The following is a 27228-nucleotide window of genomic DNA, read 5'->3' on the forward strand; positions in this document are numbered from 1 at the left end:
CTTTGTATCCTTAAAACTCGTGCTGGATTCTTCGTGGCCCTCACAAAACTTTGTGTTGTGTTTTACCCTGTAGGAGCTTCTGAATACATCTCTTCACCATCATGACTGTTTCGATTGCCACTCCCGTAACATCGCCCGGCTTTACCCCGTCTCAGCTTATCTACTGCTGAAACCATCACCTGTGCCTTTATTACCTCTAGATTTGACTACTCAATGTGGAAAATTGCCCAAGTATGTCCTGTCCACCAAAAACTGGACAAATCCACCCCGAACAACACCCCAGCAGCCTATTCTCGGTCATCAGCAAAGTGATGGCACGAGTCATCAACAGTGCTATCAAGTGGCACTTACCCAGCAATACCTGCTCACTGATGCTCAGTTTGGGTTCTGCCAGGGTCACTTTGATGAGTACGGCATCAAGAAGCCCGAGCTAAACTGGAGCCAATGGAAATCAAGGGGAAAACCTGGAGTTTGGCACAAAGGAGGGTGGTTGTGGTAGTTGGAGGTTAATCATCTCAGCTATAGGACATCACTCCAGAGGTTCCTCAGGGTGGTGTCCTCGGCCCAATCTTCATCAATGATCTTCCTTCCATCAAAAGGTCAGAGGTGGTCTTGTTCACTGATGATTGCAAAATGTTCAACACCATTCACGACTCCTGAAGCAGTCCATGTCCAAATGCAGCAAGATCTGGACAATGCCCGGGCTTGGGATGACAAGTGGCAAGTTACATTCATGACCACACAATGACCAGGCAAATCTCCAGGTCCGGATGAATTGTGTCCCAGGAAGCTGTGGGATGTGAGCGAGGAGATTGCAGGGGCTCTGACCCAAATTTTTAATCCCTCTCTGGCCACAGGGGAGGTGCTAGAGGGACTGGAGAACAGCTAATGTGGTCCCACTATTTAAGAAAGGTTGTAGAGACAAGCCAGGGAACTACAGACCAGAGAGTCTCACGTCAGTGGTTGGGAAAATATTGGAGAAAATTCTGAAGGAGAATGTGTCTCAACTTGGAGAGGTAAGGTTTGATCAGGAATGGTCAGCGTGGCTTTGTCAGAGGGAGCTCATGCCTAACAAATTTGACTGCATTTTTTGAGGAGGTGGCCAGGTGTGTAGATTAGGGTAGTACAGTTGATGCAGTTTACCTGGATATCAACAGTCTTTGACAAGGTCCCACACGGGAGACTTATCAAGAAGGCAAATGCACGTGGGACACAGGGGGATTTGATAAGGTGGATTCAAAATTGGCTCAGTTGTAGGAGACAGAGGGTGATGCCAGACGGCTGCTTTAGTGAGGGGAAGCCAGTGAGCAGTGGCGTACCACAGGGATCTGTGCTGGGCCCCCTATTATTCAGAATTTATATAAACAACATAGGTGACTATGTGGGGGGTAGGATCAGTAAGTTTGCGGATGACACAAAGATTGGCTGGGTGGTTAACAGTGAGGTTGAGTGTCTTGAGTTACAGGAAGATGTAGACGGGATGGTCAAATGGGCAGAAAAGTGGCAGATGGAATTTCACCCTGAAAAGTGAGAGGTGATACACTTTGGAAGGAGCAATGTGACAAGGAAATTAATGGCACCACACTGGGAAGTTCCGAGGAACAAAGGGACCTTGGGGTGTTTGTCCATAGATCTCGGAAGACAGAAGGACAGGTTAATCGGGTGGTGAAAAGGGCATATGGGACACTTGCCTTTATCAATCGAGGCATAGATTACAAAAGCAGGGAGGTCATATTCGATTGCACAGAACTTTGGTGAGGCCACAGCTGGAGCACTGTGTGCAATTCTGGTCGCCACATTATAGGAAGGATGTGATTGCACTGGAGGGGGTGCAGAGGAGATTCACCAGGACGGTGCCTGGGATGGAACATTTCAGTTATGAAGAGAGGTTGGATAGGCTTGGGTTGTTTTCGTTGGAGCAGAGAAGACTGAGGGACGACCTGATCGAGGTGGACAAGATGATGAGGGGCATGGAGAGGGCGGGTAGGGAACAGCTGTTCCCTGAGTTGAAGGGTCAGTTACGAGGGGACACAAGTTCAAGGTGAGGGGCGGGAGGTTTAGGGGGATCACCCAGAGGGTGGCGAGGGTCTGGAACCCACTGCCTGGGAGGGTGGTGAGGGTCTGGAACCCACTGCCTGGGAGGGTGGTGGGGGTCTGGAACCCACTGCCTGGGAGGGTGGCGAGGGTCTGGAACCCACTGCCTGGGAGGGTGGTGGGGGTCTGGAACCCACTGCCTGGGAGGGTGGTGAGGGTCTGGAACCCACTGCCTGGGAGGGTGGTGGGGGTCTGGAACCCACTGCCTGGGAGGGTGGTGAGGGTATGGAACTCGCTGCCTGGGAGGGTGGTGAGGGTCTGGAACCCACTGCCTGGGAGGGTGGCGAGGGTCTGGAACCCACTGCCTGGGAGGGTGGTGGGGGTCTGGAACCCGCTGTCTGGGAGGGTGGTGGGGGTCTGGAACCCACTGCCTGGGAGGGTGGTGGGGGTCTGGAACGCGCTGCCTGGGAGGGTGGTGGGGGTCTGGAACCCACTGCCTGGGAGGGTGGTGAGGGTCTGGAACCCACTGCCTGGGAGGGTGGTGGGGGTCTGGAACGCGCTGCCTGGGAGGGTGGTGGGGGTCTGGAACCCACTGCCTGGGAGGGTGGTGGGGGTCTGGAACCCACTGCCCGGGAGGGTGGTGAGGGTCTGGAACCCACTGCCTGGGAGGGTGGTGAGGGTCTGGAACCCACTGCCTGGGAGGGTGGTGAGGGTCTGGAACCCACTGCCTGGGAGGGTGGTGGGGGTCTGGAACCCACTGTCTGGGAGGGTGGTGGAGGCGGGTTGCCTCACATCCTTTAGAAAGTACCTGGCACTTGGCACGTCATTACATTCAAGGCCAAGTGCTGCCAAATAGGGTTAGGTGGGTAGGTCAGAGTCGATGGGCCGAAGGGCCTCCTATGCACTGTATTATCTGTGATTCTGTGATATAAATACTGTGGCTGCAGGAGCGGGTCAGAGGCTGGGAATCCTGCAGTGAGTAACTCACCTCCAGACTCCCCAAAGACTGTTCTCCATCTCCAAGGCACAAGTCAGGAGTGTGATGGAATACTCTCCACTTGCCGGATGAGTGCAGCTCTAACAACACTCGAGAAGCTCGACACTATCCAGGACAAAACCTGATTGGCACCCCAGCCACAAACGTTCACTCCCTCCACCACCGACGAACAGTGGCAGCCGTGTGTACCGTCTACAAGATGCACTGCAGCAACTCACCAAGGTTCCTCAGACAGCACCTTCTAAACCCGTGCCCAGTCCATCGAGAAGGACAAGGGCAGCAGGTACCTGGGAACCCCACCACCTGGAGGTTTTCCTCCAAGTCACTCACCACCCTGACTTGGAAATATAATCACCATTCCTTCACTGTCACTGGGTGAAAACCGTGAAATCCTCTACACTGTCTACCACTCAGCCAATTTTTGTGTCGTCTGCAAATTTCCCAATCGTGTGTGTCCTTCCCCCCCTCCATTCACATCCAAATCGCTAATATATAACACAAACAGTAAGGGTCCCAACACAAGACCTGTGGAAGACCACATGAAACAACTTTCCATTTACAAGGGCAGCCATCAACCATTACCCTTTGTTTTCTGTTACTAAGCCAACTTTTTATCCAGTTTGCCACATTGCCCTGTATCCCATGACCTTTTACATTTTTGACCAATTTGCCATGTGGGACCTTGTCAAACGTCATGCTAAAATCCAAGTACACAGCATCCACTGCACTACCTTCATCAACCCTTCTTGTCACTTCCTCAAAGAATTCACTCAAATTTGTGAGGCAAGACCTTCCGTTAACAAATCCATGCTGACTAACTCTGACTAGTGCGTGGCTTTCTATGTGTCAGTTAATCCTATCTTTCAGTATTGATTCTACTAATTTGCCCACCATTGATGAAAGACTAGCTGGCCTATAATTGTTTCCCATTTCTTTTGATCCTTTTTTAAACAATGGAACCACATTTGCATTTCCCCAGTCCTCCGGTACCTCCCCTGTATCTAGTGAGGATTGGAAAATTATCCTCAGAGCATCTGCTATCTCCTCCCTGACCTCCTTCAGTAACCTCGGAAATAATCCATCTGGCCCAGGCGACTTATCAACTTTCAAGGATTTCAATCCTTTGAGTACTTCCTCTCTCTTTATGATTATCCCATCCAATATCTCAACGTTCTTCTTGGACGACTATATTTGCATCATCCGTTTCTTATAATAATAATCCTTATTGTCACAAGTAGGCTTACATTAACACTGCAATGAAGTAAAAACAAATCACCAACATTCCCATTATGAATTATTACCCAATGGTAGCTGGTATCAGATAAGATGAGGCCCGGCTCAGATGGGAGGGCCATTACCATTGAACTGGTTGCTGAGAATACCCAGTCCCAGGGCCCTGTGTGGAGACAGATATCTTGTCAGAGGCCCAGGTGAGGACTGTCACAGGAGCTGTTAGCCTGACCTCCAGGCAGCTCACTCACACAAGTCAGGAGCCTGGCTCAAGCCCTATTCTGGGATGAGGGGGCGATCCTCAGGATAAGAGATCCAGGATTTTGGTACATAATCCAGGCATCCACTCCCAGAGCAGTCCTGTGGGAGTGCCACACTGCCCGAAGCACTGCCTTTCAGATGAACCAATGCCACATCTGCCCTGTCAAGTGGACATAAAAGATCCCACGATGCACTATTCCACAGAAAAGCAGGAGAGTTTGCCCCGGTGTCCCCGACCAATACGTACACTCAGATAATATCACTAAAAGCAGAAAAACTGAACATTTATCACATTATTGTGTGTGGGATCTTGCTGTGCGTAGATTGGCTGCCATGTTTCCCGCATTACAGAATTGACTATAATTCAGAAACAGTCCATTGACTGGTGGTGGTTTGATTACTCCTGTGTAAATGCAAGAAGATTGCTCCTTACCTGGAAGCCTCCACGCCCCCGGATTCCACGTTCCCCTGCCGGCCCCATCTCCCCCTGCAAAGATCCGGAAAAAAGAAGCATAAGTACACCCTCTGGGATCTCAGCTTTCCTTCAGTCCCGGCCTGTTGTCCCTCCCTTTTTAAAAAAAATCGCTCCCTCATTGGCCTGCAGCAGTCTGGGTCCCGAGGCCTGGAATTCCCTCCCTAACCCTCTCCGGCTTTCCCCTCCATTGAGACCCTCTTTAAAGCTGACCTCCTTGACTGAATTAAGATCTCCCTCTGCGCCTTGGTGTGAAATTTTGTTTGAAAACTCTCGCGTGAAATACCTCAGACATTTGACTACACTAAAGGTGCCATCGAAATGCAAATCGGGTTTGTCCCTCAGGATGGGCCTGTCATAAAGGTCAGCTGTCTGGTTTGTATGAATAGTGACTGGGTTTCTGGTGTTAGTCCCAGTGCTGCATATTCTACAAGGAGCCTTCATCTGCTCCACCTCCCAGGCTGCTTTCCCAGTCGAATCCAGCAGGATCTCAGGCACTGAATGGAGCCTGTGTCATTCATTGCTGACTGTGATCCTTGTGTTCGGGCAAGAAACCAGGCCCCACACTCCGGAGCTGTCCAACTGTCAGTCCCCGGATTTTCCAGAGAACCACCAAGTCTTGTGTACACAAGGCAAACAAAGAGCCTTTGAGAGCACAAGCGAGGGAGCAACTCGGACTGAAAGGTTAGCTGGTCTAGCCTCCTGCATGAACTTAAAACCCTTCCTGCAAAATGTCGTCGAACATCTTTCAGGTGAGGGCCCCAGTTTCTGCGTGCAGCTTATTCACTACAAACGCATGCCCTGGGATCGCAATCCTGGCTCGATCTCACTGTACAGGGTGTGGAGAGAAAGAAAGAGATTAAAGGAAAGATAGAAATGAAATGAAATGAAAATCGCTTATTGTCAGAAGTAGGCTTCAAATGAAAAGCCCCTAGTCACCACATTTCGCCGCCTGTTCGGGGAGGCTGGTACGGGAATTGAACCGTGCTGCTGGCCTGCCTTGGTCTGCTTTCAAAGCCAGCTATTTAGCCCTGTGCTAAACCAGCCCCAGAAATGAAATGAAATGAATGAAAATCGCTTATTGTCACGAGTAGGCTTCAATGAAGTTACTGTGAAAAGCCCCTAGTCGCCACATTCCGGCGCCTGTTCGGGGGGGGGGGGGGGCTGGTATGGGTTACGATCGGGAATGCCCTGCCTGAAAGGGTGATGGAGGCAGATTCAAAGTGACTTTTAAAGGAGAGTTGGACAAATGCATGAAACCGAAAAGAATTGCCGGGATACCGGGAACGAGTGAGGGAATGGGACTAATTGGACAGCAGTTTTAAAGAGCGGACACAGGCCGGATCGGCTGATTGGCCTCCCTCTGTAATATTTAACGGAAGTGAAACAAGGAATGAGAGAGAGGATGGGAAGGGGAGAAACGAGGATGGGAAAGAATTGGGAAATAGGGAGAGGGAAAGAGAGAGAAAAGAAAGCGAAGCGAATGAATGATGGCGAGAGAATGGGAAAGAGAGTCGAGAGGGTTCGGAGGAGAGAAGACACTGAGGAGAGGGGAAGAGGCAAAGAAGGATAGTGTGAGTGGATAAGAGACAGTGGAAGAGGCAGCCCAGAGGGTTGAGAAAGGGAGAACGGGATAGAGGGATGTGGACAAGAGAGGAGGACGAGAGGGAAAGCAAAGGGGGATGGAGTTAGAAGAAGGAGCACAGGAGAATGGGAAAAGGTGGAAAGATAGAAAGGAAGAGATGGTGGCACAAGTAAGAGAGGGCGAAGGAGGGAGGGAGGGAAGGGAGAAAGAGTGAATAGGATGAGAGTGCAAGAGAGGAGAACGGGGAGAAACGTGGATAGAGGAGGGGAGAGATTGAGAGAGCGTGAGAGAGAGGGAAAAGAAGAGCAAATAAAGGAGAGATGTGAAAAAGAAAGCAGGACTAGAGAAAGGAAAAGGAGGTGAACAGGATGGTTTTGGAGGGTGCATTGTGAGAACGAGGGAACGTGAGAAAGATGTGACAGAGAAAATAGAAGAAAAGAGAAAAAAAGGAAAGGAGGGAGGAAAAGAGGGAGGGAAGATTAGGAAGAGGTTATGGAAGAGGAGATGTGTGAAATGGAAGGAAGCAATAGAAAGAAAAAGTGGGAGGAAAAGATTGATGATGAGAGGGGGAGCGATGGAGAGAGAGGGTTAGACAGGGGAAGAGAGATGGACATTCCTCATCAAACACAAAAACATTTCAATCCCAGTCAGGCTCAGTGCCGGGACAGTAAGCAGCAGTGACCTGATTATACGGAACATTTGCAGGTCAGCAGGGTGGTGCTGATTCCTCGTGTCTGTTGTGTGAAATGGTTCCAACCTTGGGGAATTTGTTAATTAGTATCTGTCAGTCATGGCTTAGTGCACGGTACTCTTGTCTCTGAGCCAGGAGGTTGTGAGTTCAAGTCCTGCTCCAAAGACCTGAACACAGAATCCAGGCTGACACTCCCAATGTGATACTGAGAGAGTGCTGCATTGTTGGGGGTGCTGCCTTGCAGCTGACCTGTTAAACAGGGTGCCACATTGTCTAAATTGCAAGAGTGGCTACACCGCAAAGGTGTTTGATTGACTGTAAAGTTCAGGGATATGGTAGCATTGATAGTGGACAAGTAACACAATGGACTAATAATTCAGAGAATTGAAGGCAAACTCCAACATGACAGCTGGGCATTTTAGATTAAATAAACTCGGAATAAAACGATTATCAATAACGGTGACCATAAAACTACCTGATTGTTGTAAAAACCCATCTGGTTCACTAATGTCCTTTAGGGAAGGAAATCTGCCGTCCTTACCTGGTCTGACCTACATGTGATTCCAGGCCCACAGCAATGTAGTTGACTCTTAACGTATCTCTAAAATGGCCGAGCAAGACACTCAATTGTATCTCGAGGACAAATAGGGATTGGCTTAAATGCTGCGTTTGTCAGTAATGTCCACATTCTGTGAATGAAAAATAAATCTGTACAGGCACTGACACACACTCACACCGACACACACTCACACCGACACACACTCACACCGACACACACTCACATGGACACACACACACTCACACTGACACACACTCACACTGACACACTCACACCGACACACACTCACACCGACACACACTCACACTGACACACACTCACACCGACACACACTCACACCGACACACACTCACACCGACACACACTCACACCGACACACACTCACACCGACACACACACACTCACACTGACACACACTCACACCGACACACACACTCACACGGACACACACTCACACCGACACACACTCACACCGACACACACTCACACCGACACACACTCACACTGACACAAACTCACACCGACACACACACACTCACACTGACACACACTCACACCGACACACACACTCACACGGACACACACTCACACCGACACACACTCACACTGACACAAACTCACGCCGACACCCACCCACACCGACACACACACACTCACACTGACACACACTCACACCGACACACACACTCACACTGACACACACTCACACGGACACACACTCACATTGACACACACACACTCACACCGACACACACTCACACCGACACACGCACACTCACACCGACACACGCACTGACACACACTCACACTGACACACACACACTCACACCAACACACACTCACACTGACACACACTCACACTGACACACACTCACACCGAAACACACTCACACCAACACACACTCACACCGACACACACACTCACACTGACACACACTGACACCGATACACAGACACTCACACTGACACACACTCACACGGACACACACTCACATTGACACACACTGACACACACACACTCACACCGACACACACTCAAACTGACACACACTCACAATGACACACACTCACACTGACAAACACTCACACCGACACACACACCCTCACACTGACACATACTCACACTGACACACACACTTACACCGACACACGCCCACACGGAGACACACTCACATTGACACACACTCACACTGACACACACACTCACACTGCCACACACTAACACCGGCACACACACTCACACTGACACACACTAACACCGACACACACACACTCACAGTGACACACACTCACACCGACACACACTCACATGGACACACACACACTCACACTGACACACACGCACACGGACACACACTCACATTGACACACACGCACTCACACCGACACACACACACCGACACACGCACACTCACACTGACACACACTCACACCGACACACACTCACACCGACACACACACACTCACACTGACACACACTCACACCGACACACACTCACACACACACTCACACTGACACCCACTCACACCGACACACACACTCTCACACTGAAACACACTCACACCGACACACACTCACACTGACACACACTCACATGGACACACTCACACTGACACACACTCACACCAACACACTCATACTGACACACACTCACACTGACACACTCACACCGACACACACACACTCACACTGACACACACTCACACTGACACACACTAACACTGTCACACACACTCACACTGACACACACACTCTCACACACCGACACACACACACTCACACTGACACACACCCACACCGACACACACATTCACACCGACACACACACTCACACTGCCACACACACTCACACCGACACACACACACTGACACACACTCACACCGACACACACTCACATTGACACACACTGATACTGACACACACACTCACACCGACACACACTCACACTGACACCCACTCACACCGACACACACTCACACAACACACACACACTCACACTGACACACACTCACACGGGTGGACACTCACACTGACACACACTCACATGGACACACTCACACTGACACACACTCATGCTCAGCCCGACACACTCACACTGACACACACTCACACCGACACACTCACACTGACACACACACACTCACACTGACACACACTCACACTTACACACACTCACACTGACACACACACACACACTCATGCTGACACACATTCACACTGACACATTCACACTGACACACAATAACACCAACACACACACTCACACTGACACACACTCACACCGACACACACACAATCACACTGACACACACTCACACCGACACACACACACTCACACTGACACACTCTCACACGGACACACACTCACATTGACACACACACTCACACCAACACACACTCACACCGACACACGCATACTCACACTGACACTGACACACACTCACACTGACACACACACTCACACGGATACACACTCACATTGACACACACTCACACCGACACACACTCACACCGACACACACTCACATTGACACACACTCACACTGACACACACTCACACTGACACACACTCACCCAGACACACACTCACACCGACACACTCACACCGACACACTCACACTCACACTGACACACACTCACACTGACACACACTCATGCTGACACACACTCACACTGACACACACACGCACACTGGTACACACTAACACAGGCACACACACTCACACCGACACACTCACACTGACACACACTCACACCGACACACACACTCACACTGACACACTCTCACACGGACACACACTCACATTGACACACACACACTCACACCAACACACACTCACACCGACACACGCATACTCACACTGACACTGACACACACTCACACTGACACACACTCACATTGACACACACTCACACTGACACACACTCACACCGACACACACTCACACGGACACACACTCACACTGACACACACTCACACCAACACACTCACACCGACACACTCACACTCACACTGACACACACTCACACTGACACACACTCATGCTGACACACACTCACACTGACACACACACGCACACTCACAGACACACACTCACACCGACACACTCACACTGACACACACTAACACTGACACACACACTCACACTGGCACACACTAACACAGGCACACACACTCACACTGACACACACTCACATCGACACACTCACACTGACACACACTCACACTGACACATACTCACACCCACACACACACACTCACACTGACACACACTCACACGGACACACATTCACACTGACACACATTCACACTGACACACACTCACACGGACACACTCACATTGACACACACTCACACTGACACACACACTCACACTGACACACACTCACGCGGACACACACTCACACCAACACACACTCACACTGACACACACTCACACCAACACACTCACACCGGCACACACACTCACACTGACACACACTCACACTGACACACACGGACACACACACTCATGCTGACACACACTCACACTGACACACACACGCACACTCACAGACACACACTCACACCGACACACTCACACTGACACACACTAACACTGACACACACACTCACACTGACACACTAACACAGACACACACACTCACACTGACACACACACTCACACTGACACACATTAACACAGACACACACACTCACACTGACACACACTCACACCGACACACTCACACTGACACACACTAACACCGACACACACACTCACACTGACACACACTCACACCGACACACTCACACTGACACACACACACTCACACTGACACAAACTCACACTGACACACACTCACACACACACACTCATGCTGACACACACTCACACTGACACCCACACGCACACTCACAGACACACACTCACACCAACACACTCACACTGACACATACTCACACCCACACACACACACACTCACACTGACACAAACTCACACGGACACACATTCACACTGACACACATTCACACTGACACACACTCACACGGACACACACTCACACGGACACACTCACATTGACACACACTCACACTGACACACACACTCACACTGACACACACTCACGCGGACACACACTCACACCGACACACACTCACACTGACACACACTCACACCAACACACTCACACCGGCACACACACTCACTGACACACACTCACATTGACACACACTGATACTGACACACACACTCACACCGACACACACTCACACTGACACCCACTCACACCGACACACACTCACACAACACACACACACTCACACTGACACACACTCACACGGGTGGACACTCACACTGACACACACTCACATGGACACACTCACACTGACACACACTCATGCTCAGCCCGACACACTCACACTGACACACACTCACACCGACACACTCACACTGACACACACACACTCACACTGACACACACTCACACTTACACACACTCACACTGACACACACACACACACTCATGCTGACACACATTCACACTGACACATTCACACTGACACACAATAACACCAACACACACACTCACACTGACACACACTCACACCGACACACACACAATCACACTGACACACACTCACACCGACACACACACACTCACACTGACACACTCTCACACGGACACACACTCACATTGACACACACACTCACACCAACACACACTCACACCGACACACGCATACTCACACTGACACTGACACACACTCACACTGACACACACACTCACACGGATACACACTCACATTGACACACACTCACACCGACACACACTCACACCGACACACACTCACATTGACACACACTCACACTGACACACACTCACACTGACACACACTCACCCAGACACACACTCACACCGACACACTCACACCAACACACTCACACTCACACTGACACACACTCACACTGACACACACTCATGCTGACACACACTCACACTGACACACACACGCACACTGGTACACACTAACACAGGCACACACACTCACACCGACACACTCACACTGACACACACTCACACCGACACACACACTCACACTGACACACTCTCACACGGACACACACTCACATTGACACACACACACTCACACCAACACACACTCACACCGACACACGCATACTCACACTGACACTGACACACACTCACACTGACACACACTCACATTGACACACACTCACACTGACACACACTCACACCGACACACACTCACACGGACACACACTCACACTGACACACACTCACACCAACACACTCACACCGACACACTCACACCGACACACTCACACTCACACTGACACACACTCACACTGACACACACTCATGCTGACACACACTCACACTGACACACACACGCACACTCACAGACACACACTCACACCGACACACTCACACTGACACACACTAACACTGACACACACACTCACACTGGCACACACTAACACAGGCACACACACTCACACTGACACACACTCACATCGACACACTCACACTGACACACACTCACACTGACACATACTCACACCCACACACACACACTCACACTGACACACACTCACACGGACACACATTCACACTGACACACATTCACACTGACACACACTCACACGGACACACTCACATTGACACACACTCACACTGACACACACACTCACACTGACACACACTCACGCGGACACACACTCACACCAACACACACTCACACTGACACACACTCACACCAACACACTCACACCGGCACACACACTCACACTGACACACACTCACACTGACACACACGGACACACACACTCATGCTGACACACACTCACACTGACACACACACGCACACTCACAGACACACACTCACACCGACACACTCACACTGACACACACTAACACTGACACACACACTCACACTGACACACTAACACAGACACACACACTCACACTGACACACACACTCACACTGACACACATTAACACAGACACACACACTCACACTGACACACACTCACACCGACACACTCACACTGACACACACTAACACCGACACACACACTCACACTGACACACACTCACACCGACACACTCACACTGACACACACACACTCACACTGACACAAACTCACACTGACACACACTCACACACACACACTCATGCTGACACACACTCACACTGACACCCACACGCACACTCACAGACACACACTCACACCAACACACTCACACTGACACATACTCACACCCACACACACACACACTCACACTGACACAAACTCACACGGACACACATTCACACTGACACACATTCACACTGACACACACTCACACGGACACACACTCACACGGACACACTCACATTGACACACACTCACACTGACACACACACTCACACTGACACACACTCACGCGGACACACACTCACACCGACACACACTCACACTGACACACACTCACACCAACACACTCACACCGGCACACACACTCACACTGACACACACTCACACTGACACACACTCACACACACACTCATGCTGACACACACTCACACTGACACACACACGCACACTCACAGACACACACTCACACCGACACACTCACACTGACACACACTAACACTGACACACACACTCACACTGACACACACTAACACAGACACACACACTCACACTGACACACACACTCACACTGACACACATTAACACAGACACACACACTCACACTGACACACACTCACACCGACACACTCACACTGACACACACTAACACCGACACACACACTCACACTGACACACACTCACACCGACACACTCACACTGACACACACACACTCACACTGACACAAACTCACACTGACACACACTCACACACACACACTCATGCTGACACACACTCACACTGACACCCACACGCACACTCACAGACACACACTCACACCAACACACTCACACTGACACACACTCACACACACTCACACTGACACACTCACACTGACACACACTAACACAGACACACACACTCACGCTGACACACACTCACACTGACACACACTCACACAGACCCACACTCACACAGACACACACACTCACACTGACACACACTCACACAGACCCACACTCACACAGACACACACACTCACACCCACACGCACACTCACAGACACACACTCACACCAACACACTCACACTGACACACACTCACACTGACACACACTCACACTGACACACTCACGCTGACACACACTCACACCGACACACTGACACTGACACACACACTCACACTGACACACACTCACACTGACACACACACTCACACCGACACACACACACACACTGACACACACTCACACCGACACACACGCTGACACACACTCACACTGACACACTCACAATGACACACACGCACACCGACACACACACACTCACACACACTCACATCGACACACACACACTCACACTGACACACACTCACACCGACACACACACACACTCACACTGACACACACTCACACCGACACACTCACACTGATACACACTCACACCGACACACACACACACTGACACACACACCGACACACACACACTCACACTGACACACACTCACACCGACACACACATTCACACTGCCACACACACACTCACACTGACACACCCACACACACTTACACTTACACACATGGTGCTCCGTTGCAGAGGGATCTGGGTGTCCTTGTGCATGAGTCACAGGAAACTAGCATTGCAGGTGCAGTAGATAATAAAGAAAGCAGAATGTTGGTATTTATAGCTAAGGGAATTCAATATAAAAGTAAGGAAGTGTTGTTGTAACTATACAAGGCATCAGTGAGGCCGCACCTGAAGTATTGTGCACAGTTTTGGTGCCCTTATTTGAGGAATGATGTAGTGGAATTGGAGGCAGTTCAGAGAAGGTTCACTAGGTTGATTCCAGAGATGAGGGCCGGGATTCTCCCAAAACGCGGCTAAGTGTTGACTGCGGCGTTAACACTGGAGTGTTTCACGCCGGCATCAACGGGCCTCTTGGCCCAGTGATTCTGTGGGCCAGAGGGGGCCAGCATGGCGCGGAGTGGTCCACGCAGCTCCGGCACCGATACGCGGACCTGAACTGCCGGCCATGGGTCCGCGCATGCGCGCGGCAGCCGCCTCCGCGCTGGGCACGCGCAACATGGAGGAGGACACAGCAGGCCGGCACGGAAGAAAGTAGGCCCGCCCTGGATCGCGCTGCCCGCCGATCGGTGGTCCCCAGTCGTGGGCCTGGCCATCTTGGAGGCCCCCCCCCCCCCCCCCCGGTGACTGATCCCCCCGCCCCCCACCAGGACGGCCACCGCAGCTGCGATGCCGAGCTCCCGCCTCGTGGAACCATGTTGGATCCACGCCGGCGGAACTCGGCGGGAATTCGGCCGGTCGACCACGGAGAATTGCCGCAGGGGCCTTTTTCAACGGCCCCCGACCGGCGCCATGTCGACCGCGCACGCGCAGCTGGCGGCGATTCTCCGTTCGCCAGAGGTTCATGTCCCGGCGTCAGAACCGATCGCGGGTCTGAATTCCCATTTTCGCCCCCGCGCCGAGCGCAATTTCGGTGCAGAGGCTCAGAAAATCCTGGCCAAGGGGTTTGTCTTATGAAGAGAGATTGAGCAGTTTAGGCCCATACTCTCCAGAGTTTAGAAGAATGACAGGAGCTCCAATTCAGGTATATAAGATGATAACAGGTACGAGAGATCAGTTCAGTCCTTAAGAGGGTTGTTTAGGAGTCTGGTGACAGTGGGGAAGAAGCTGTTTTTGAGTCTGTTCGTGTGTGTTCTCAGACTTCTGTATCTCCTGCCCGATGGAAGAAGTTGGAAGAGTGAGTAAGCCGGGTGGGAGGGATCTTTGATTATATTGCCCGCTTTCCCCAGGCAGCGGGGGGTGTAGATGGAGTCAATGGATGGGAGGCAGGTTCGTGTGATGGACTGGGCGGTGTTCACGACTCTCTGAAGTTTCTTGCGGTCCTGGGCCGGGCAGTTGCCATACCAGGCTGTGATGCAGCCTGATAGGATGCTTTCTATGGTGCATCTGTAAAAGTTGGTAAGAGTCAATGTGGACATGGTGAATTTCCTTAGTTCTCTGAGGAAGTATAGGCGATGGTGTGCTTTTTTGGTGGTAGCATCGACGTGGGTTGTTGGTGGTTTGCACCCCTAGGAATTTGAAGCGGTTAACCATTAATGCAGACATGGGTGTGAATGATACTTTGCTGTAGTGTGGTGAATGATCAGTTCCTTAGTTTTGCTGATGTTGAGGGAGAGATTATTGTCGTTACACCATGCCACTAGGTTCTCTATCTCCCTCCTGCACTCTGATTCATCGTTGTTCAAGATCCACTACAGTCGTGTCATCAGCAAACTCGTAGATTGAGTTTGAGTCGAATTTTGCCACACAGTCGTGTGTGTCTAAGGAGTATAGTAGGGGCTAAGTACGCAGCCTTGCGGGGCCCCGGTATTGAGGACTATCGTGGAGGAGGTGTTGTTGTTTAACCTTACTGATTGGAGTCTATGGGTCAGGAAGTCAAGAATCCAGAGGGAGGAGCCAAGTCCTAGGTTTTGGAGCTTTGATATGAGCTTGGCTGGGATTATGGTGTTGAAGGCGGAGCTGTAGTAAATGAATAGAAATCTGACGTAGGACTCCTTGTTGTTGAACTGCCTCACGGGTGACTGTAGGGTTAGGGAGATGGCGCCTGCTGTGGACCGGTTGTCGCGGTATACGCATTGCAGTGGATCAAGGCATTCTGGGAGTATGGAATTGATGTGTCCCGTGGCCAACTTCTCGAAGTACTTCATAATGATCGATGTCAAGGCCACCGGACGGTGGTCATTGAGGCGCGTTGCCTGGTTCTTCTTTGGCACCGGTATAATGGTGGTCTTCTTGAAGCAGGTGGGAACCTCGGAACAGAGTAGGGACAGGTTGAAGGTGTCCGCGAACACACCCGCCAGTTGGTCTGAGCAGGCTCTGAGTGCACGGCCAGGGACCCGGTCAGGACCCGTTCCTTTCCGTGTTTCTCTTGCCTTCTCCCCATATCCCCTTATTAATCAAGAATCTATCTACCTCTATCTTAACGACTTGTCCGCCACAGCCTTATGCAGGAAAGAGTTCCACAGATTCACCACCCTTTGGTTGAAGAAATTTCTACTCAACTCAGTTTTAAAGGATCGTCCCTTCAGTCTGAGGCTGTGCCCTCGGGTTCTAATTTCTCCTACTAGTGGAAACAACTTCTCAATCTTGGCCTCTCAGTATTCTGTAATTTTCAATAAGGATCCCCCCTCATCCTTCCAAACTTCATCGAGTACAAACCCAAAGTCCTCAACCGCTCCTTATATTTCAAGCTCTTCAGTCCAGGGATCATTCTTGCGAACCTCCTCTGGACCCTTTCCAAGGCCAGCACATCCTTCCTTAGATACAGGACCCAAATCTGCTCACAATACTCCAAATGGGGTCTGACCAGAGCCTTGTACAACCTCAAAGTACATCCCTGTTCTTGTATTCTAGCCCCATCGACAGTAAGATGGATAGGGGCTGTTTCAGCACTGAGAGAACGTATTTTACATTCACTTACATCAACTCCTCTAGGTCCACGTTCTCCCATCACTCCAGAGTCTCCCATAGGTCCCTGTGAAATGAATATCAGACAATTAGACCATACAGACAAAGAAACAATACAGGGAAAACAGGATGGGAATCAAAACAGATAAACCCATTAGTGAATCAGTACAGGTAAACCCAGCTGTGAATTAGTACAGGTAAACCCAGCCGTGGATCTGGACAGGTAAACCCAGCTGTGAATTAGTACAGGTAAACCCAGCCGTGGATCTGGACAGGTAAACCCAGCTGTGGATCTGGACAGGTAAACCCAGCTGTGGATCTGGACAGGTAAACCCAGCTGTGGATCTGTACAGGTAAACCCAGCTGTGGATCTGGACAGGTAAACCCAGCTGTGGATCTGTACAGGTAAACCCAGCTGTGGATCTGTACAGGTAAACCCAGCTGTGGACCTGTACAGGTAAATCCAGCTGTGATTCAGTACAGGTAAACCCAGCTGTGGATCTGTACAGGTAAACCCAGCTGTGGATCTGTACAGGTAAACCCAGCTGTGAATCAGCACAGGTAAACCCAGCTGTGGATCTATACAGGTAAACCCAGCTGTGGATCTGTACAGGTAAACCCAGCTGTGGATCTGTACAGGTAAACCCAGCTGTGAATCTGTACAGGTAAACCCATTAGTGAATCTGTACAGGTAAACCCAACTGTGAATCAGTACAGGTAAACCCATTAGTGAATCAATACAGGTAAACCCAGCTGTGAATCAGTACAGGAAAACCCATTAGTGAATCAATACAGGTAAACCCAGCTGTGAATCAGTACATGTAAACCCAGCTGTGAATCAGTACAGGTAAACCCATTAGTGAATCAGTACAGGTAAACCCAGCTGTGGATCTGGACAGGTAAACCCAGCTGTGGATCTGTACAGGTAAACCCAGCTGTGATTCAGTACAGGTAAACCCAGCTGTGGATCTGTACAGGTAAACCCAGCTGTGGATCTGTACAGGTAAACCCAGCTGTGGATCTGTACAGGTAAACCCATTAGTGAATCTGTACAGGTAAACCAGCGGTAAATCAATACAGGTAAACCCAGCTGTGGAATAGTACAGATAAACCAGCGGTAAATCAATAAAGGTAAACCAGCTGTAAATCTCTACAGGTAAACCCAGCTGTGAATCAGTAGAGGTAAACCCATTAGTGAATCAATACAGGTAAACCCAGCTGTGAATCAGTAGAGGTAAACCCATTAGTGAATCAATACAGGTAAACCCAGCTGTGAATCTGTACAGGTAGACCCATTAGTGAATCTGTACAGGTAAACCCAACTGTGAATCAGTCAGGTAAACCCAGCTGTGAATCAGTACAGGTACACCAACTGTGAATCAGCACAGGTAAAAATGCTGTGAATCAGCACAGGTAAACCAGCAGTGAATCAATACAGGTAAACCAGCTGTGAATCAGCACAGGTAAATCCATTAGTGAATCAATACAGGTAAACCCAGCTGTGAATCTGTACAGGTAGACCCATTAGTGAATCAATACAGGTAAACCCAGCTGTGAATCAGCACAGGCAAACCCATTAGTGAATCAATACAGGTAAACCAGCGGTAAATCAATACAGGTAAACCAGCAGTGAATCAATACAGGTAAACCCATTAGTGAATCTGTACAGGTAAACCCAGCTGTGGATCTCTACAGGTAAACCCAGCTGTGAATCTGCACAGGTAAACCAGCAGTGAATCTGTACAAGTAAACCCAGCTGTGAATCTGCACAAGTAAACCAGCAGTGAATCAGTACAGGTAAACCAGCTGTGAATCTGCACAGGTAAGCCAGCAGTGAATCAATACAGGTAAACCCAGCTGTGAATCTGTACTGGTAAACCAGCAGTGAATCAGTACAGGTAAACCCAGCTGTGAATCTGTACAGGTAAACAAGCAGTGAATCAGTACAGGTAAACCCAGCTGTGAATCTGTACAGGTAAACCCAACTGTGAATCAATACAGGTAAACCAGCAGTGAGTCAATACAGGTAAACCAGCAGTGAATCAATACAGGTGAATCTCTACAGGTAAACCCAGTTGTGAATCAGTACAGGTAAACCGGCAGTGAATCATTACAGGTAAAACAGCTGTGAAACTGTATAGGTAAAAACAGCTGTGGACCTGTACACGTAAACCAGCAGTCAATCAATACAGGTAAAAACAGCTGTGAACCAATACAGGTAAAAACAGCTGTGAATTAGTACAGGTAAACCCAGCTGTGAATCAGTACAGGTAAACCCAGCTGTGAATCTGTACTTGTAAACCCAGCTGTGAATCAGTACAGGTAAGCCCAGCTGTGGATCTGTACAGGTAAACCCAGCTGTGAATCAGTACAAGTAAACCCAGCTGTGAATCAGTACAAGTAAATCCAGCTGTGGATCTGTACAGGTAAACCCAGCTGTGATTCAGTACAGGTAAACCCAGCTGTGGATCTGTACAGGTAAACCCAGCTGTGAATCAGTACAAGTAAACCCAGCTGTGATTCAGTACAGGTAAACCCAGCTGTGGATCTGTACAGGTAAACCCAGCTGTGAATCAGTACAGGTAAGCCCAACTGTGAATCAGTACAGGTAAACCAGGTAGTGACTCAGTGTAGGTGCACCCAGAATATCCAAGTCCGTTAAAGAATATTGGGATGTTGTTTGCCAGCCCTGTGTTTTGCGAGAGATCATGAGCAAAATTGCATTGTCTGATTTCTGAGTGAGGGGGCCAATCCTTAGCAAGGGATTGGTGAGTTTGGCGAGTCTTACCGCACTCCCAGGTGGTCCTCGGGGTCCTGCACCTCCCATTGGTCCTTGACCTCCCTGCAAGGCAAGTAAATAGCATGAGCATACAATGCAAGGCTCAAAGGATTCCACCCAAAACATGCAGCCGGATTTCTCCTTCAGACAGTGGGTGATGTACCGCATTGTTAACAGAGCGCAAAAGTTGGGATCTTGGCAAGAGTGCGAATTCTGTACAGAGGGAAAAGGAGGTGCTTATATTTGCCTCCATTTGTTGTGGTTCATGTAAAGTATTTCAAATTATTTCCCATGTTTTAGTGCTTAGTGCAAGTTAATGTGGGGAATGACTGAAACAACCTGATCAAAGTGATTGAGACAAGGCAGAACAGTTTGGATCTGAACTGCAGGGTGTGGGAGTACGAGACTGTCCGGAGATATCTCCATCTCAAATCTCTCCGTCTCATTGACCTGGATTGCACGTTGGAGAGACTCCTGCAGACCAGCGAGCGGGCGTAGTATCTGAACAGTTTTGCTACGAAATGCGGCCGCACCTCGTAGAGAGGTTAGGCTCAGAAGGCGGCCGAGGTGATCAATCGTCAGCGGTATAAGGGGAATCTCAGAGAGTGAGGACCTGTAGAAACTGCTATTCACAGCGACAGTGTACTTGCTATTTGTGGGGATAAAGATAAATACAGCCAGAGTGTGGACCATGGAACCAAGGTGAAGGAGGTTGTTCAAAGAGGGAGGAAGAAGAGGAGAGGGAATGGTATGTAGGCAGCTATAGAAGATTGAACAATTAGGCTTACAGACTAGTGAGCAGGATTGAGAGTCCCACATGTTATGTTACCTGCCTGGTACCAAGGTGAGGAACATCACAAGCTGGTGTGAAAAGATATTGGAGAGGGAAGGGCAGGATACACTCGTTGTGGTTCATGTTGGAACGAACAACATTGAGAAGAGTAGGCAAGAGGTTCCATTTGGAGAGTACACAATGTTAATTGTATTAATTATATGCAGTCGGTGGGCATTAACATGCCCCCATCACCAGGAAGAGTCTGAAGCTGTGTTAGGGATGTGGGAGGAGGGAGTTGGATTCCACTTTATCTTTTGTGCATCAGAGTGGCCTTTAAAAATGGTGCCCTGATCTTTATGGGAAATGAAGCTGCCAGCTGGGCGGGTTCCTCCACTCTGCCAGCATGATGACGTGGGACCCACCCCTTCAAAGTTTATGCATTAAGCAATACAGGGGAGAAAGTTGCAGTTGAGGCGGGCGGCTTTACAGAATAATAAGTGCAGAAAGAGGCAATTCGGCCCATCGGGCGTGCACTGACCCTTCGAAAGAGCACCCTACCTAGGCCCAATCCGCAGCCCGAGTCCTGTAACCCCACCATAAGTGGCAATTTAGCCTGGCCAATCCATCTCACCTGCACATCTTTGGACACCTGGAGGAAACCCAGGCGGACGTGGGGAGAATGTGTAAACCCCACACAATCACCCGAGGTTGGTATCTAACCCAGATCCGTGGTGCTAACCATCGTGCTAACCATCGTGCCACCATGCCGTCCTTTCAATGCCACCTTCCCAGCACTTTGAGAGGGAGACGCTGTTAGATTGGATGCCTTATCCGTCAGGACAATTCTTGGGGAAATGATCATTCTTTATCGAGCAAGTGAGACTCAAAGAATGAAGAACTCAATGATTGCCAGATTTCAAAATAATCTGGATACTGGACACAGGCATCCATGCAACAGGAGGACTAACGACAGGCAGAGTGAGGACGGGAACACCCTCGGCATGTCTGACTGTTACAGCGGAAAACAGAATTGGAATACCAACCATCAGTGAACGAGCCCCAGGAATGCCCAAGGAACAGTTACTAGGTACTTCAGGTGTGACTCAAAGATCAGATGGATGTGAGTATCCTGAGGGAAGCAAGGGTGGAAATTGTGGAGGCCCTGGCTACAGTCTCCCAATCCTCCTTAGATACAGGGTTGATGACGGAGGACTGAGAATTGGGAATGTTATACTCTTGTTCAAAATAGGTTGGAAGGATCAGGCCAGCAACTACAGGCCAGTCACTTTAACCTGGGTGGTGGGATAATGCTTAGAAACGATAATTCAGGACAAAATTAACAGCGACTAGGACAAACTTAGAGTAACTTAGGGAAGCTGGAATGGAGTTGTTGAGGGTAAATTATGTTTAAAAAACTTGCCTGACTTTTTTGAGGTACCAGTGAGGATTGATGAGGGAAATGCGGTAGACAATGGATTTCTAAAAGGCATTTGACAAAATGCCACACAATAGGCTTGTCAGCAAGGTTGACGCCCATGGCAGTACCAGCACAGATGCTTCATTGGTTGAGTGACAGGAAGCAGAGAGTAGCGATGAATGGTTGATTTTCAGAAGTGCCTTGGGATACTTCACCACATTAAGGCATTATGTAAGTTTGGGTTCCCTTTGGTTGGTATTAGGACTATTGCTTTTCTTGATCTATATTGATGTTGACTCAGGTATGCAGGGCACAAATGATCTGAAATTTGGAAGTATTGTGAACTGTGAGGAGAATAGTGATAAACGTCAAGAGGACATAGCCTGGCTGGTGGAATGGGTGGCCACACGGCAGATTAATTTCAATGCAAAGAAGCATGAATACATTCTGGTAGGAAGAGCAAGGAGAGACAGTATAAAATACAGGATGTAATTCTAAAGGAGGTACACGAGGGAAGAATGCAGAAATCCCGCTCTGTCACTGAGAGTGAAAAACCCCTGCTGGATTGTTTTGATTGACAGGCCATCTGCTGCAGGTTAGGGAAAAAAGAGTAGCACCTGGTCATGTAGTTTCAATAGAGTTCTTTGTTGACATTTCTCAAGGGCTATTAAGTTGCTGAAAACATAGATTTTTTTGGCTTGATTCTGACTGGTCAAGGCATTGCCCTGAGGAATGAACCAGCAAATGACTGTTGCTTATTTTGTTTAGCTGTAGCAGGCACAATGTGTGTACATTTTTATTTTAGCTAAACAAACTAAGTGACAGCCATTTGCTGGTTCATTCCCCAGGACAACATCTTGATTAATCAGAGTCAAGCTGCCTGGTTTAAATTTCAAACATTGCTTGGCAGTTAACTGTCAGTCATCGTCAACTAGTGCAATCTCCATGGCAACGTCTCTATCAATCAGAGTTCACTGGCTAACCAATCAGCACTCGCTTCTCATAAGGTATAAATTTGTTGTCTCCTTTGCATGTGCATTCTTGTGAAATATGCTGATGAGTGCAAGGTAAAAACCTTTGGAAAAAAAGAGTCCCTTTTTTCAGCAACACTCGGGTTAGTATGTTGTCATTATGAATGTTTGGCAGAGTTTCAAAAGCTACAATTATCTCAGCACGAGGTTGCTGAGTTCATAAATGTTTGACAAGTAGAAGGCAGGGGAATTTCTGTGGAGATTATTTATTTGCGCAGAAGACATTTGGTAAAGTCCTTCTGCAGAGACTCCGATCTAAAGCCCAAAGAATTTAAGGCAAATTATTGACATGGTGAGGAAATTGTCTATTGTTGCTCAGCCGGAATAGGGATAATGATGGGATGTGTATTTTGTGTCTTGCAACGATCCGAATTGGGGCCTCAAATATTCACCGATTTATTAACAACTTATAACAATAATCTTTATTGTCACAAGTAGGCTAACATTAACACTGCAATGAAGTTACTGTGAAAAGCCCCTAGTCGCCACATTCCGGCGCCTGTTCGGGTACACAGAGGGGGAATTCAGAATGTCCAAATTACTTAACAGCACGTCTTTCGGGACTTGTGGGAGGAAACTGGAGCACCCGGAGGAAACCCACGCAGACACAGGGAGAACGTGCAGACTCCGCACAGACAGTGACCCAAGCCGGGACTTGAACCCGGGACCCTGGAGCCGTGGAGCAATAGTGCTAACCATAGTGCCACCATGCCGCCCAGATGATGGGATGGAAAGCCACTAATTCAAATTTGCCGCCTACACAAGGAAAGGCAGCATTATACGCGGCGAAGATGGCACCATCAAATTACAGGAGCATTGATAGATAAAGTGAACGGGCAAAACTGTGACAAATGGATTTCAATGTAGGAAAATATGAAGTCATCCTCTTTGGACATTTTTAAAAAATTGATCCTTTCATGGGATCTGGGAATTACTGGCAACGCCTACATGTGTTTCCCATCCTTAATTGCTTTGAACTGATTGGCGCTCTCGGCCATTTCAGAGGTCAGTTAAAGGTCAACCACATTGCTGTGGGTCTGAAGTCACATGTAGGCCAGACCGGGTAAGGACGGCAGATTTCCTGTCCTAAAGGACATTAGTGAACCAGATGGGCTTTTACAACAATCGACAATGGTTTCATGGTCATCATCACTGAGACTTGCTTGAAATTCCAGATTAATTGAACTTAGATTTCGCCAGCGGCCATGCTAGGATTTGAACCCATGTCACCAGAGCCTTGGCCTTTGGATTCCTAATTCGGCGACATTATCGCCATGCCACCACCTTCCTCCACCGAATGTTGAAAAGCTAAAAAAAGGAGAAATCCAAAGAAATTTGAGGGTTGGGGGGGTCACGAGTAGGCTTCAATGAAGTTACTGTGAAAAGCCCCTAGTTGCCACATTCCGGCGCCTGTTCGGGGAGGCCGGTACGGGATTTGAACCCGCGCTGCTGGCATTGTTCTACATTGCAAGCCAGCTGCTGTGCTAAACCAGCCTCTGATGGCCTGAATGGTGGCCTTTATATCTAGATGACTAGAGTACATTTGGAAAATCCAAAGTCTCAGTTCACTCCCTCAAGTTGAGCGTTAACCCAGGCATTTAGTACTCTGCATATTGCTTGGTTACCTCCACATTGTGCGTGTGGTCTGATGACAACACTACACGGGGATGGGTAGCTGTGCTGTATCAGACCAGTGACTGTGCTCCCAGAGATTGTTTACCTGTGCACCATTGACTCCTCCTGGTCCTGGCTTTCCAGACAATCCCTAAAATCAAACACGGGAGGAAAGCAGTTCATTAAATTGAACATATTCCCAGGCAGCCTACTAATAAATTCAATGAATACAGAATGCAGAGACTGTCTGGGTGAAACAGTCCTGACTTTGTGTTCAATGCCTTTGGATACTTCACCTCGAAGTTGAACAACCTGATTTGTTTTGCTTGATTGCATTTTGAAAAATTCCTCACCTGCCGGTTTTCTAGTTACACATTTTAGTCCAAGATATTGATGCATTTTCCTTGGGGTGTGCAGCACAGTGACTCGCCTAACACAACAGTCCCACTTTTAAAGAAATACATTTGAGATGAGACAGCTCCACTTTTGAAAATCTGCAATTTGATCATCTATTTAAAAAAAAAATTTAGAGTACCCAATTCATTTTTTCCAATTAAGGGGCAATTTGGCGTGGCCAATCCACCTAGCCTGCACATCTTTGGGTTGTGGGGGCGAGACCCACGCAGACACGGGGAGAATGTGCAAACTCCACACGGACAGTGACCCAGAGCCGGGATCGAACCTGGGACCTCGGCGCCGTGAGGCAGCAGTGCTAACCCACTGCGCCACCCTGCTGCCCAATTTGATCATCTATGGCTAGGCTCAGCATTTATTGCCCATCCCTAATTGCCCTTGAGAAGGTGGGGGTGAGCCGCCTTCTTGAGCCGCTGCAGTCCATGTGGTGTAGGTACACCCACAGTGCTGTTAGGGAGGAAGTTCTAGGATTTGACACGACAGTGAAGGAACGGCCGATACATTTCCAGGTGAGGCCATTTCATCGTGGTTGAGATCACTGCAAAGGCAGACCTGCGCTCACCTAACGCACGCTACACTAGGACCCAGGAACATGCGATCAAACTAGAGCTTCCAATAGGCACCAAAAAATCTTGAAGAAGTTTCACAAATTCCTTTTACCCTTCAATTACGTTTATGGGGCTGAGTTCACAGGTCGCTGAGTTTGTCTTGCTGGTTCCCGTGTGGTTGGTGTCTCCCGCAGGGAATTTGACGGGA

The 27228-nt window shown here is 49.2% G+C and overlaps 1 protein-coding gene across 1 annotated transcript in view; it reads right to left on the reverse strand.

Moving 5' to 3' along the window:
* col9a3 (collagen, type IX, alpha 3) overlaps nt 1–27228 on the reverse strand; it is a 186695-nt gene that overhangs the window by 41272 nt on the left and 118195 nt on the right. Inside the window, exons 20-23 of the mRNA XM_072515326.1 lie at nt 26165–26209; nt 21231–21284; nt 18456–18509; nt 4956–5009 (exon numbers count right to left, since the gene is read on the reverse strand). Of these exons, the coding sequence (XP_072371427.1) occupies nt 4956–5009; nt 18456–18509; nt 21231–21284; nt 26165–26209 (207 nt within the window). The remainder of the gene's footprint in view (nt 1–4955; nt 5010–18455; nt 18510–21230; nt 21285–26164; nt 26210–27228) is intronic.

This window comes from Scyliorhinus torazame, chromosome 8 (genome assembly GCF_047496885.1).
Source record: "Scyliorhinus torazame isolate Kashiwa2021f chromosome 8, sScyTor2.1, whole genome shotgun sequence".
NCBI lineage: Eukaryota > Metazoa > Chordata > Chondrichthyes > Carcharhiniformes > Scyliorhinidae > Scyliorhinus > Scyliorhinus torazame.